The sequence below is a fragment of the Seriola dumerili genome, unplaced genomic scaffold, assembly GCF_002260705.1.
Source record: "Seriola dumerili isolate Sdu_G_001 unplaced genomic scaffold, Sdu_1.0 BDQW01000161.1, whole genome shotgun sequence".
NCBI classification, from domain to species: domain Eukaryota; kingdom Metazoa; phylum Chordata; class Actinopteri; order Carangiformes; family Carangidae; genus Seriola; species Seriola dumerili.
The window spans coordinates 1,962,822-1,976,338 of record NW_019174416.1 but is presented as its reverse complement, the minus strand read 5'-3'; the positions used below and the strand labels follow the sequence as shown (position 1 = coordinate 1,976,338).

General features: G+C 45.1%; 1 protein-coding gene across 1 annotated transcript in view; it reads right to left on the bottom strand.

Moving 5' to 3' along the window:
• The window catches only part of unc5a (unc-5 netrin receptor A), a 127,350-nt gene that overhangs the window by 2,815 nt on the left and 111,018 nt on the right, over positions 1-13,517 (bottom strand). Inside the window, exons 13-16 of the mRNA XM_022752073.1 lie at positions 12,438-12,525; positions 11,802-11,970; positions 9,359-9,592; positions 1,700-1,849 (exon numbers count right to left, since the gene is read on the bottom strand). Of these exons, the coding sequence (XP_022607794.1) occupies positions 1,700-1,849; positions 9,359-9,592; positions 11,802-11,970; positions 12,438-12,525 (641 nt within the window). The remainder of the gene's footprint in view (positions 1-1,699; positions 1,850-9,358; positions 9,593-11,801; positions 11,971-12,437; positions 12,526-13,517) is intronic.

Here is a 13,517-nt window from a genome sequence, read left to right as displayed (position 1 = left end):
CACAGTCAGTACTGCATGTCTGAAGCACGCCATAACAGGACCGCCTGCCTCGAATACACCGAGATCATCATTAATTACACTGACGTGAGCTGCCATCGTTAGGTGCAAATGGCTAAATATATCTGAGGCAGCAGACTGACAACACTGACAGTGTTTCTGTGAAGGAAGTTAAGCGCTGTCTGACTATCTCTGGCACGGGGAACATTTTTTAGTCATTACTGTGCAGTTGATTCGGCCTCTCTCTGCAGGTAGGTGGTGCATTTCTGGGCAGGGCTACAAATCATTCTGATAGTGTACAAGCTGAAACATCACACCTTTTATTATATATGTATGCATAACAGGTTTGAGTACTACCACTGTACAGCACTAACATCTGTCTAGCAAATGGCTACCAGAGGTGTTTGCTAGACTTTACTCAAGGCTGACAATTCCTACATCTTTCTCTCTGTTGCCCTATACTCATGTCTTATTTGCATATCCCAGGAGAAGCAGACAGGCAACTCTGAAAAAGAACAAAAAAGAAAACAAAGCTCGCTAACTCCTCACTTCACCTTTGGCTCAACAGCTGACAAGAACTCAGTAGTTCGTAAAGCTGCAGTTCATCCCGCTAACCAAACGGGGGCACTGTTACCCAGGCAGACATGGGACGTAGGGAGCTGGGTGAAACACACAAAAGTCTTCATGGGGCCCCAGGGAGACTAAAGGCCTTTTTTGACCGCACTGCTGAGAGGGGAATAACACTTCCAAATGAACAGGCACAGTCCAGAGTAATAAGCCTCTGTTCTGGGTGCATTGTTGCTGCCGCTGCTTGCTTGGCACAGCCCGTGTGTTCTCTTTGGGGACCTGGTGCTCAGTGCTTACATAGTTACAGCCAGAAACATTTTCTAGTCCCCTTTGAACAGCCCCGTTGTCTCTGTCGCCGGGCTGCAGTGCAGTGGACCACGCAGGTGTACGGAGTGCAGTAGGGGTGGAGAGGTTCCAAGATTCAGGGTTGTGAAGTTCCAGATATTTACATAGTGCTCTATATTTCATCTGTGCTCCCTTTGAGAGAGCAGGCAGCTAGGATAATCAATCAGCTTGCAGCTCTGGGTTAGTGCACACACCCCGGCTACAATATGCACACATATACACCTCGTGCACAGGAACAACCGCACAAACACATGCACACTCTATCCACAGGATAGCGCACACACCCAAACGGTTCCCTCGACTACAACAAATGACTTGAAGTTGCACACAGTGCCAAAAACTGAGAAGTTATTGGACAGAGGAGTCCTGCACTGAAAAATTCCCCTTTGTGTTAATCTTTAAAGTGATCAACTGAAGCCAAATCAAAACATGCTTAATTAAAACTCTGAACCAACTAAAATTAAAACAAGTTTCCAGGGAGACGACTAGACCATGAACCCTCATTAACAATAAAAAGTTGCCCCTGAAGAACTTTTGATTACTCAGTAACATTACTTTTGCCAACACCTGCTCCATTCTTCTTCAATTCATCAGGATGGCCAATTTAAAATAACTCGAGACAACACGGATACTGAATTGAGTATAGAAAGGAACACACTAGAAAGTGCTATACCGGCTGATACACAAATTTGACAGATTCAGCAAGGCACTTGTATTACATCTCTGTGCTCCCGCTCTGATCTGGAGTGACTCCCTGCCCCTGCAGCCCCCCCACGGCCGCCCAACACACCTGGTAGCCGGCTAGCAGCTTGCTCCTCCAGTGCGCCTGGGGCATGTCATGGATGGACAGGCGCAGGTTGTGGTAGCTGTCTTTGAAAAGCAGGACGTGAGGCTCGTCAATCAGCCGACCCCCGAGCTGCCGTTCCATCTGCATCACCTCCTGATGAAAGAGAGACAGCGGCAGGGAGAGGAGAGGAGAGGAGAGGAGAGGAGAGGAGTCACGGCTCAGAGGAAACGCATTTACCATCACGGTCACAGAGGTAAGTGGAAATGTGCAAAACAATCCATAACTGTGTAGATTTCCTGTTTTCACTTTTTATGGTGCATCACTCACACAAAACTGTACAGTTTCAAACAGGAATTTGTCTGTACATGCACACAGGCGCATCAAGAAATGAATGGTGGCCGGAACATACAAAGAATTTGACTCAAGCTGATAAACCTACACACACACACACACACACACACACACACACACACACATGCTGACAGACACACAGCATGAGCATGAGGCAGGGGTACAGTACATCTTAGGACATGAAGATAGTGTCCCTGCATGTGGCCGCAGCGGGCTGGACCGACTTGTCCTCACAGCGCTTTAATGTCACCACAAGGTTGATCCCCTGCCTCAGTGTGTGCGCGCCCAGCTTTCAGCATCTGCATTAGCATGCAAATACTGCTGCCATTTCGGCCTACTGGCTACCTGGGCTGTGATGAAGTCAGTGAACGAGCCATTAGTCAACTGCTCATTGTTCTCGCATGGCGAATCTCCTTAATTTCATTTTTGTTTTTGTGCCAGGAGAGATTTGTAAAAGCATGCTTAATATTTTAATCTCTGTGGGACTTGCTCAGTGGACCATTTGTTGCCATCCAAATGACCATCTGGAACAGGATGATAATATCCGCCGCATTTTCCTCTGATCTATCACTTGGTTTTGAGCTGGATGCTTTGTGCTGAGCGAGTGCTTAAGAACCCAGTGCTTTGGAAAGGTGCTCACATGTGCTACCACACACACTGATTAGAGAAGCATATTACAACAGAGAAAAACAGACCTCTGAAATTAGTAGTGTGAAAAGACCTCAGAAATAAGATATGTTCTTTTCATCTGTCTGGGGAGGGAGACAAGATGGCAGCCAAGGGAAAACAGGCAGCCAGAACATACCTTGTAGTCTAGGAGACATATCACAAAGACAACGGAGGGAGATGTGTGTATAGATACCGGACATATGTTGAGCGCTGCATGCCGGCGCGGTTGCCCATGGTACGATTTCAGCAAAGACATCCAATTAAGGTGGAGAATGGCAGTAATTTCTATCTGCACAACACTGATTCAATTTTCTGCCCTCTTTCCCAGGAATGGGCTAGACTGATTCCAATTATAATGGAGAGAGAGCTGTTAATTATCCATTTGGAATCTCTACCTGCTTTTGTTAGTTGATGTGCTCTCCCCTTTACTGAATGAGCACTTTTCGGTTCAGCTCGAGAATTGAATTTCCATGTTTGTTCATTGCAATGCTAATTTCCATGTTTGCTTAGCGCTTATCTTCTTGTTAACATGAATATTATGCCCCCCCCCCACCCCACCAGGATCATCTATCCCGATTCCTGCATTTACATTGGTTTATTCTTTGTGACCAAATGCCAAAAAGCATTAAAGAGGCACAATGATCTGACAGTGTGTGGCTACCTGGAATCATCTCCCTACTGTACTGCCATGCTGGAGCCTTGTGATGTTACCCAGCCCACTTACTCAGAGAGGGAAGGTCAGACAATGGCTCTGAATCAAAGCGTTGGGGTCTAATGAGTTAATAACAGGGGGCAGTGCATTCTCCACAGAATTAAAATCCCTCTGCTATTATGTCTCTTATGCAGACAAAAGGCCCATTATGAGGGCTTCCAGGGAGGTTCATTTAACACAGTTCTTAACCACAATTATTTGTTGGGGGCTATTAGCATTGCAAATTGGGTCTGGTGGACTTTGATCGGGTCTTTGACCTATAGCAGCAGATCTATGGGCCTGCTAGCAAGAGAATGAGTGCAGAATGCCAATTATCTGATTATCAACATCTAGCTACTAGAATGAATACTAACTCGCCTGTCTAGCAGTTTGTCAGGTTCAAGGCTGACACGGCAGGATTACAATCAAACAGGGTCTAGGACAAGGCACTCCTGCTACTTGACAGGGACCCTGAGCTTACTGAGGGGAAACTACAAGAGCATGGGGATGATGCACTTGCTCCTTTACAGTGTGCACATATCCTCACTTTCAAACGACACTGTCCTGCTTGCGTGTGTGTGCGTATCAGAGTGTGTGTTCTTGCGCAGGATTTCAGCATATGTTCTGAACTGAGAGAATAATGGCCCTCTTTACGCCCCATTATCCTGTTAACAAATGACAGTGTGAGCAGGCTAATAGATGAGAAGCTAAATGTGACCATATTATTTACACTTTCTGGGGGAAAACAATGCAAGGTTTGGAATTAGTTTATCAAATCACATATTTATCATCAACTGGGAGCTAAAATAGTGTTTCCATTCCAGTAAAGATAAGAAGAGCAGTTTCTCTTGGACACCGTGACCCTGTACAACTGTGAAAACATTAAGATGCATGAGATGGGCAAGAAGTTCAAGTACTGCAGGAGAAAAACCCCTTTTGTTCTGACGGAATTCGAGATAGCCTGTGGTGTGTGTGAAGACTGTGAATTTAGAGTCAGGCAGAGCCAAGACCACCCCCTGACATTCAATGAGGCAGGCTAAAGAGAGTGAGATAGAGCAGGATGGAGTGAAAAGAGCAGGAGCAAGAGAGAAGAGAGACAGAGGCAGCTTAACATTTGTGTCTCCGGGTCACTAGAGTGGCCAGCTTTAGCAGGAGAGATAACAGGATTACTGCAATCATGGCCACAGTTTTCTATGACTTCAACCCCCTTCCCACCCTCACTCATCTCTCCCACCCCTCTCCTCACCCATCCCCTCATCCTCTCGGGTCGGACCACAGCTGGGACTGTGATGGACTGGGGACGGGCTCCACCGGGAAACAAGAGACACTCACACAGCTAATCTCTCCGGGCTGGTGCTGACAGAAAGAGGTTAGTGGCTGCACCAAACAAAAACAGCCAGCCAACGAACGCAGGAGAGAAACACAGTCTAAAAAAAGTATTAGCAGGGAGCTACATATACATATATTATATATATATATATATATATAAAACTTGACTGGCTCAAAGCTTCAGACTAAAATATTCTACACTCCTCACAGCAAGGTCAAGCTCTTACATGTGGTCTTTTATTGTCCTGGCGTGGTGTGTAATAAACTGATTAACTTAACGGGCTCTGACGGGGATTATAACTAGCGTTTGATCAGTTAATTAGTCAAGCTACACGTCATCTGAAACATAGAGCGATATACAGGCTTTAATATTCTCATAAACTTGTCCTCACCCCTCTACTCTTAGCAATGTTGTGTCCTCATGTGTTTAAAAATGTGCATTCATAGCGATGATCCATTTTCAGAGCTGCTCTTTTCAGGCAAATGCATTTGTTTATAGAGAGTAGCCTGGCTATGTGGGCTCCATAAATCTGTGTATTTGTCAGCAGGATGTGACAGGCTTTTCCTCTCTGACTGAGAGTCTATCAGTCTGAGCTCCAGTGGCCGTGCCTGCTACAGTCAACTCTGATTAATAACTACAAATAGAAGGGACTTGTCTGCTCAGTTATAAATGGGGACTGTGTTTGCTAGGGAAAAGATGCACATTCTGCCTGATAAATCACAGAGCCGTACAGGAGAAAACAGCACACAGGAACAGAGAAATATAATATGGAAACAATTTCTCAGCTGGGCACAGTGATAAAGCTGACTGTCTCGTTTAACTTAATGCCAGCAATTACTGGGCTGTGCTCTTCTGTTTTTTCCTGGAATTCCTTGCCAGTAACTATTCTGATGGAGGGATCACAAAAGCTGTTTGTGTTACACTATGTACATGCTGGTCTCCTCTGACACATAAAAGCAGTAAGTTTCCGCTCAAATGTAGCTCGCTGCTCAGGAGCTAGCAAGCAAACGTCATAGTGGGAGCACATAAACAGTTTATGACTCCTTTTAAACGCAAATAAGAATAATAGCTTGAGGTCAAACGCTGTGCAAGAGAATCCAGGAGCCACGATTTAACCACCAAGGCATCAATTAAACAGCCATTTAACAATGGAGCATACATTTTTACAATCAAGAGACAAAAAGCTGAACTTGTCGGCCTCGTTACATTAACGAAAGGGTAAATTCTGTCGTCTAAAATACAATGCTTAGAGTACAAAGGGAGTTAGCTCAAACTTGGAAATTTCACGGCCATTAAATGTCAATTGAAACTCACTGGAAAAATGATTTAACAAGACTAAGAGTCTACAGCCATGCTAGCAGGTCTGTGAGGCTGTAGGCTACTGATGTTACACAGGTGTAATGTTTACCATGTTCACTGCTGTAGATTCACAGGTAGCATGCTAACCTTTGCTAATCAGTAGCTGAGGTTGATGGGAATGTCATTAGTTTTGCAGGTATTTAGTCAAACCAATGTATTAGACACATTAAAGCTGTGGCCTGATGATGGCACTAGAGAGGAGGTCAGAGGATCACCAAAGTTATTACAATTCATCCTGTGAGCAACATGGATAACTACAAAAAAACATGGCAGCTCAGCCAACAGTCTGGGTAGATAACTCTGGACCAAAGTGGCGGACCCATCGACAGACTGATGCCGTGGTTAAAAGAATTCCCACACAGCACACATTTTTATTACAATATATATAGTGTCTCAAAAAGTCTACTGCTCAAGACAGAAAAACTGACTTGTGCTTCAACCTCTGTAAAAAAAATAAATCTGACAGAAAGTGGGTGGTTTAAAAATCATTCTACGTGTTTTTTTTTAGTTTTTTTTTTAACAACACTACTCTTACAAAACACAGACACGTGGGTGTGAAGGAAGAACATTTAGTTAGACTATCAATAAACAGCAAAATATTTTGTTGTTGTTCCACTATTCAAAATTGGATTATGCTCAGCTGAAAACATGTTTTTTATTTATTTTATCCTTTACACCCAAAGCTGACAGATTCTGAATATCACAACTAAACATGAAAAAAGTATCTGCACCATATTCCTTTTTGTAAAAAGACACCTTTGTCGGCAGCCTTCCAGTTTAATTCAATGTTGATGTTAGGTCTATCTCTGCACTGACTCAGAGGCTGGGTTCGCTGCAGGTGTTTCAATCAGTAGTGGGATGGCAGAACATCAGTGATGCTAACCCACAGGTCTAGCAGGGAACAACCGAGTGCACGGTGAGGGCACTACCAAACGCTGATCATGTCTCGTCTGCTGCTGTGCCAGCCTTGGCTGGGCCCATCAAGAGTGGGACACACATTAAATATTAACTTAATTGGTCCCAGCAGAGCCCTGCTAACATACGGCAAGCATCAGACGGAAATGTCACTGTTTCCCCAGAGCCCCCGCACACTTAGGATCAAAGACAATAACATTGGTTCTAATCTGCTGTAATTGGGAGATAAGAGATTGCATGGTACAGCATGCATGCTAGTGCGCCTGTGTTTGTGAGTGTGTGTATCTGTCAGTCTCACTGATGGAGGCTTGTCAGAACAGACTGACAGCCAGTGATGGGACTGGAGAGAAAACCTCCAGTTCTTCCTGCCACTGAACAGCAAACAGAAAAGGCACAGAAATGCCTGCTCGGAAACTTCTGTTCTCTTTTTTTCATCTCCCATCAAAAGTACACCCTGTTTAATGCATGGAAAGTTGACTTCTTGTCTGGAAAAAAGAGCTGCACTGCCTTAGCAGGCTGCGAGAGCTGTCATAAAATTCACATGTGCTGAAGGGGTACTGTACATCTACACAAACATAACTATGCTATTCTGCTATACCACCTACTGCTACTCCTCCACTGTTACACACTACAATTAACTCTAATGGTAGCTATGGTGAAACTCTAATCATAAATAGTGCATTTTAAAGATAGTGATTAGTGATTAGACTGAACCTCTCCAGGGAAGTTTAATCTCCACTCAAAGTGGTTAATGTACTTGCAAAATGAACTGCTCCCTCCATAATAGCTCTAAGAGCAGTGTGAAGTCGAGATTACTAAACAGTGTGGGCCCCCGATCTAAATCACTCACTAAAAACTACAAAACCCTGGAGACGCCGCGGCTTACCACAGGACCAGGTTGTGTGAAAGACGGGGAGCTAATGCACTCAAGGGCGTCGAGGGAGCCGCAGAGTATGGCAGCACAAGTGCTGGAGTCAACAAGCTCAGATGTCCTTTTCCTGGCTAGGAGAGCGGGAGGATAGCAGAACAAGAGCTAGCCAGAGGGAGAGACGGAGAGAGAGCAAGAGTTTTTGTGCACCGGCAGCCTTCCTGCATCCAACACAGGACACACAAGGTCATTTCAACAATCACACTGCAGCAAAACATCACTGGGTCACCTGATGATCTGAATATATATAGAGAAGGGACCTATTGTTAGAACTGCTTTGATAGGAGGTAAACAAAAAAAAAACACCCGTTGTACAGCCTTTACCCTCATGTGTGCTGTAATTTACATTCATTCCTACATTACAACACAGCTGAATGTCAGCCAGTAGTTTCCTGAGTTCTCCTACTCTCACGCAATAGCTGTCAGAAACAGAGAACGATAGCAGCAGGGGCAGAATTGAGCCACAAAAAGACAGATGTAAGCTGCTGTTTTGGTAATTCCCATCCCACAGCTAGAGTCTATGCACAGTTCTCATTTCATCTTCAGCTCCCTGAATGTGAGTGCTAATTTCAGCCCGAGCCCCTACTCGGCCCATTGTTTGTGTCCCACAGCCATCCATAGATTGTGCCTGCTGGCGAACTTGTGCACAAGGAGGTCAGCCATTACAGCCGGCAGAAGTGGACTCGAGTGGGAAGTGGCACTTGTGGCTGTGGGTGGTGTCAGACGAAAGAGGAACAGCTTGGAGAGAGAAAGAGAGGTGTGGAGAGAAAGAGAGCGAGCACGGGGGTTGCTGGGAAAAGATTGGGACGGGCTCTCCTTTTAATTTACTAATTAACCATGCAAATGAAATCTTAACAGGCTACTCAGAGGCAGTCCTCGGGGGAGGGAAGAAGGCATTAGTGCTTGATTATACTCTGTCCATGTGGAGAGCAAAAAAAGAAGCGAAATATGCTGTTGAACAAAGTGATGGGAAACTTCTTGGCCCACGGCAGCCAAGCAGAACCACGGACTGCATGAAAGGCATGAGACATCTTTGTAGACATGCACACAGAAATACACAGAGATCGTACAGTATACCATGATTAACCTGGACATATGCATTGTTTCAGTAGGGTGGGGGGGAGGGGGGGGGGGGGCGCCGGGGGGGGCGGACGACATCCGCTTCACAAATCACACATTCTTGAACTGCACATGGTGTAATCAAGCCTACAATATTGTTCAATTTACCATGGCTCTGCCTAACTCCTACATGTCTGCACTGATTCCCACTAACCTTCCAATGTGACAGACAATGCTGTTACACATAATAGTCTACCTATCACGAAGCTGATGTGAAACCACCCAGTCCATGCAATCTCAGGCCTGAGACACCGCCAGCCGAACACAATGACAGGCAACGCCACATTTGTCACAATTTACCTTGAAGACGTCCTGCGTGTCGTCCATGCAGTACACCCTGATGTTGTACTCGAGTGTGGAGCAGTACGCGTCGGAGAAGAGCACCAGCCTCAGGCGCTTGGCAGCGCCCATGTGCAGGGACTCACCCACCAGGGCGAAGGTGCCGAGCTGCTCTGAGAACAGCCGACACGTCTCGGCCTCAAGCTGGCAGTAATAGGGCTCTGACACCAGCTCCTCCCCCATCAGCAGGACGTCCTGGAGGAGGCAAGGGAGACAAGAAAAACAAGGTTTGGATGGAAGGTCAAGCACCCAATTTATGTAGGAGGGAAGGGTAATGTGTTTGCCTGGGTGCCTGATGTGTTGTATGTGTGGGTGTGTGTTTGTGAAAGGGTTGTTAGGGAAGTAGTTTGGTGCAGTAGTAAGGCCCCACGCTCTATTCTTCCTGCTGTGTGACAAAGTAACATCCAAGCTAAAGGTCTTTAAGGTAATGCCTTGGTAACAATTCAGATCAGGGGGAAAAAGGGAAATACTTTGCGCTTGCTTCAAATTCCCTTTTCACCACAGTGCGCTTACTCCATACTGACATAAAGACACACATTTCCTCATACAAAGACACACATCCTATAGAACACCATCAATTTACTTAATAATGCATGAACGAGGTACTCAATTGACATGAAAGGAGACTCAAATAGATTCCTGGCAAGGACGGATGGTTCTGGAGAAAGAAAAGACTGTGGAGGCGCTGTAAGTATCGGATTATTGGGATTTCTGGAATTTCCTTCAGCCTTTGAGATTTGTTAAGAAAGGTGAAAACAACTTGCCAAATTATCTGCCAACCAACATTGTTGTCTGATGGTGAGACGTGTTAAAAAACACAAACAAACAAACAAAACATGCCAAAAGGCAGCACTAAGAATTAATTGGTGCTGTAATTTGCCAAGGATAAAAAAAAAAAAAAGGACAAATTTAAACGTGAAGTGAAGTGACATCTCGTGTCCTTCTTGCTTTGTTACTCTACTAAGAAATTACAAACTGGCAAAAATATCCCATCCCATCACAGTATGAGATGGCTTCATGAGATAATTCCACTGCTCTCTGGGCTAATTTGATGGGGATAAATTGTACCCAAGGTGACAACATTTTCTCTAAAATCCCATCATGCCAGTTGACTGACTCCTCCCATTAGCCAATCAAGCTGAAGAGGAGCATTCTGCCTGCCAAATGCCCAGCGAGCCCCTCTAGGATCGATTCAACCAGACACCACCTACATCAATAGAATTAGTATTGACACAATTCATTTGCTATGCAACCACAATGGAGTCTCACTTTTTCATCATCTTAATATTTCTTCCAAGTGCAGCAGAGAGTGAGCTGGCTCAATTACACCACTGAGCTCTCGCTCTACCAGCAGTTCATTTCTCTTACTTCTCCTGCTTCTGCATGCCCATTTTCACCATCTCTGTAAGTCTTCCTTCCTGAGCCATATTTCCCATCTCCAACTATTTCAAATGATTCCTCCACTTCTACATTACCTGCTTGTTCACTTTACCTTTCTCTCTTTGTCTGCTTTCTTTCATTTTTCTTCTCTTCACACTCTCTGTGGTTGTTTCCACTTCCATTCTCTTGCCCACCCGCCACTTCTTCCTTTGGTGGCCACACAGTCAGGCCGTTGGGCTATATTTGGTCCAGCTGATGATTAAAAGTGCTGGTCTAACCTCTGCCTCAGACAGGCCAATCCATCGCACAGACACCCCACCGCTGCCACACACGGGAAGGATGAATAATTTATGCACAATATCGAACATGAAAGAAGACCTACTAACACTAAAGCCAACCAGCACCCTTTCCAATCTCTGTGGATTGCTGAGATGGGTTTACTGCCTCAAACCGTGTTTGTTTGTGTGTGTGTGTGTGTGTGTGTGTGTGTGTGTGTGTGTGTGTGTGTGTGTGTGTGTGTGTGTGTGTGTGTGTGTGTGTGTGTGTGTGTGTGTGTAGACACCAAAGGATCTTTCCAACTCTATCATATTGGAGTCCGGCAGTCCTGGTTACTTTCAAATTTCATGGGCAGAAAATGGGGAGGGAACTCTGTAATTGGAAGCAGTGGTCAAAACTGGTCAAGGAGCACTCAGAGTACTTTGAGGATCAGTAATTTGCTTAGAGAATTTCTGTTTTGAGAAAAATGTTGCCTAGCAACTCTTGAGCCGGAGAGAGAACCAGTGCTCTCAGGCTTTTGTTCCAGCCCAATGAGAAAACACCTGATGGTCAAAATAATTTAAACCCTATGGAGTGGTTGAGTGCCGGGCCTGAACTACCTCTTCTATACAGCACTCAGTACTTTCCAGCGCAAGTGTCAAGTCACTGCTGAGCAAGTTTGTACTTTTCCAAGGAAAGCTCTCAGTAAGTTCAGTAAGACTTTGTCTTTCTACAGAGGATTTGTGCTGGAGTTATAGTGCTGTCTCACCTCCCAAGCGCCCTCGTAGTTCTGCTTCTTGAGGCGGACGGCCCAGTTATCGAGGCATGCGTCAGAGCAGTGGTCCATGCTGAGGATAACTGGACGGCTCAGGACCACCCCTGGAGGGCCACAACTCACAACGGGGCTGAGCAGGGTCTGGCAGCCGGCCAGGGGTAACCTACACCAGGGAGAGAAGAGGGAGGGAGGGGAATGAATTGAGATGAAGAGCTTTTACTCATCCAGTTATTAGTGATAACTCATTTACTTGCCTGTTGTAAGCAGGATATGATACTGTCACCTCTGTAAATCTAACAGCTGTAACAGAGAATATTGAAATCCCACTGGACTCACTGACTAGCTGGACCAAGTTGTGATGACTGAATATAAGGCTTTCACAGCGTGCTTCAGTCACTGTGCCTTCAGAGACTGAATGCAGCAAGCCAGATAAACAGTGTTTTCCAAACAATTCATTTAACTTAAATAGTGCACATCCTGGTAAAAGGCTATGTTATTTATTTACATCCCTCCTCCACAGTATTGGCACAGACTCTTAAGCCTTTCCTAATGGAACAGTAGAGCATCAAAACAAACAGCCTAGTGGCATCCAGGGAAGACTGCCAGTTAGGCAGTGTTAAAGAGACCCACCTTAAATCTTCCTTCCTCTGAACAGTGAGATAAATCTCATAGATCTTTCCTCTGGGGATGGCCTCAGGAGGGATGAGCAGACTGATTCCTAATGCAAATAACAACAAAGGGAGAGAGGGGGGGTAAGGAGGAGAGGGGGGGACAGGCTCATTTGTTCTGACTGAACAACACTTTTGTCATCTCACAAAGGAAGCCGGCCCACTCGACAAAACTGTATGGCTGCAAAAACAAAAAACAAATCTATTCTGAAGGTCAGAGGCAGCCTCCGTCAGGTGCAGTAGATGCAAATCTCTGCACTGGCAGCCGAGGCGGCACACGTCCCCACGGTCAACAATTAGCTGAGACAAAAGCGCACACTGCATCGCAGTTTAAATGTCCTCCGTCTGCCACCAAGTAGATAATTGAGACCACGGAACAGACAACTCCAGGAAAATTGCACTTCCCCAAGAGGGAATGTACCTTGGAGGATAGAGAGAGCTATTGAGGTAGTTTGAGTGTTGTGGTATTTATGTTGTGATTCTCATGCCCAATAAGCCACTTACAATCCTATTTAAAATGTAGCACAAACAGTAACTATGTGACACAATCTTAACAGTCTGTGGATTGCAAACTGGGTGCTGTTCACCATAAAAACATCTGTTTGAATAAGGCGAAGGTGCCTGAACGCTCACTGCCTTGTCTGAATCTATAAACCATGTCTTCCTTGTGCCTGCTCTGAAACTGTGCTAAATGACAGTATAGCTCCTCTAAGTGGATGCATGCAAGTACTGAGTTTTTTTTTTCATTCTTTTTCTGTGTGTCCCAATGAGAAGATGGGTGCCAATGCGTGGTATAGGCTTTGAGGTAATCTATGCATAAAATATCTGTAAGAGAGAAGAAGAGAGACAAAGAAAAGAGACAGAAAGAAAGAGAGAGAGAGAGAGTATGTGATGGAAAATAAAGCAGGGAAAAAAAAAATAATAAAAAAACCTTTTCTCCCACAAGATGCTGGCATACTGGCACTGTCATCGGCTAATCTGGACAGTCTACAATGAGCCAAGTGAAAACACTGTCCTCCATTATAATTATATAAACTCTGTG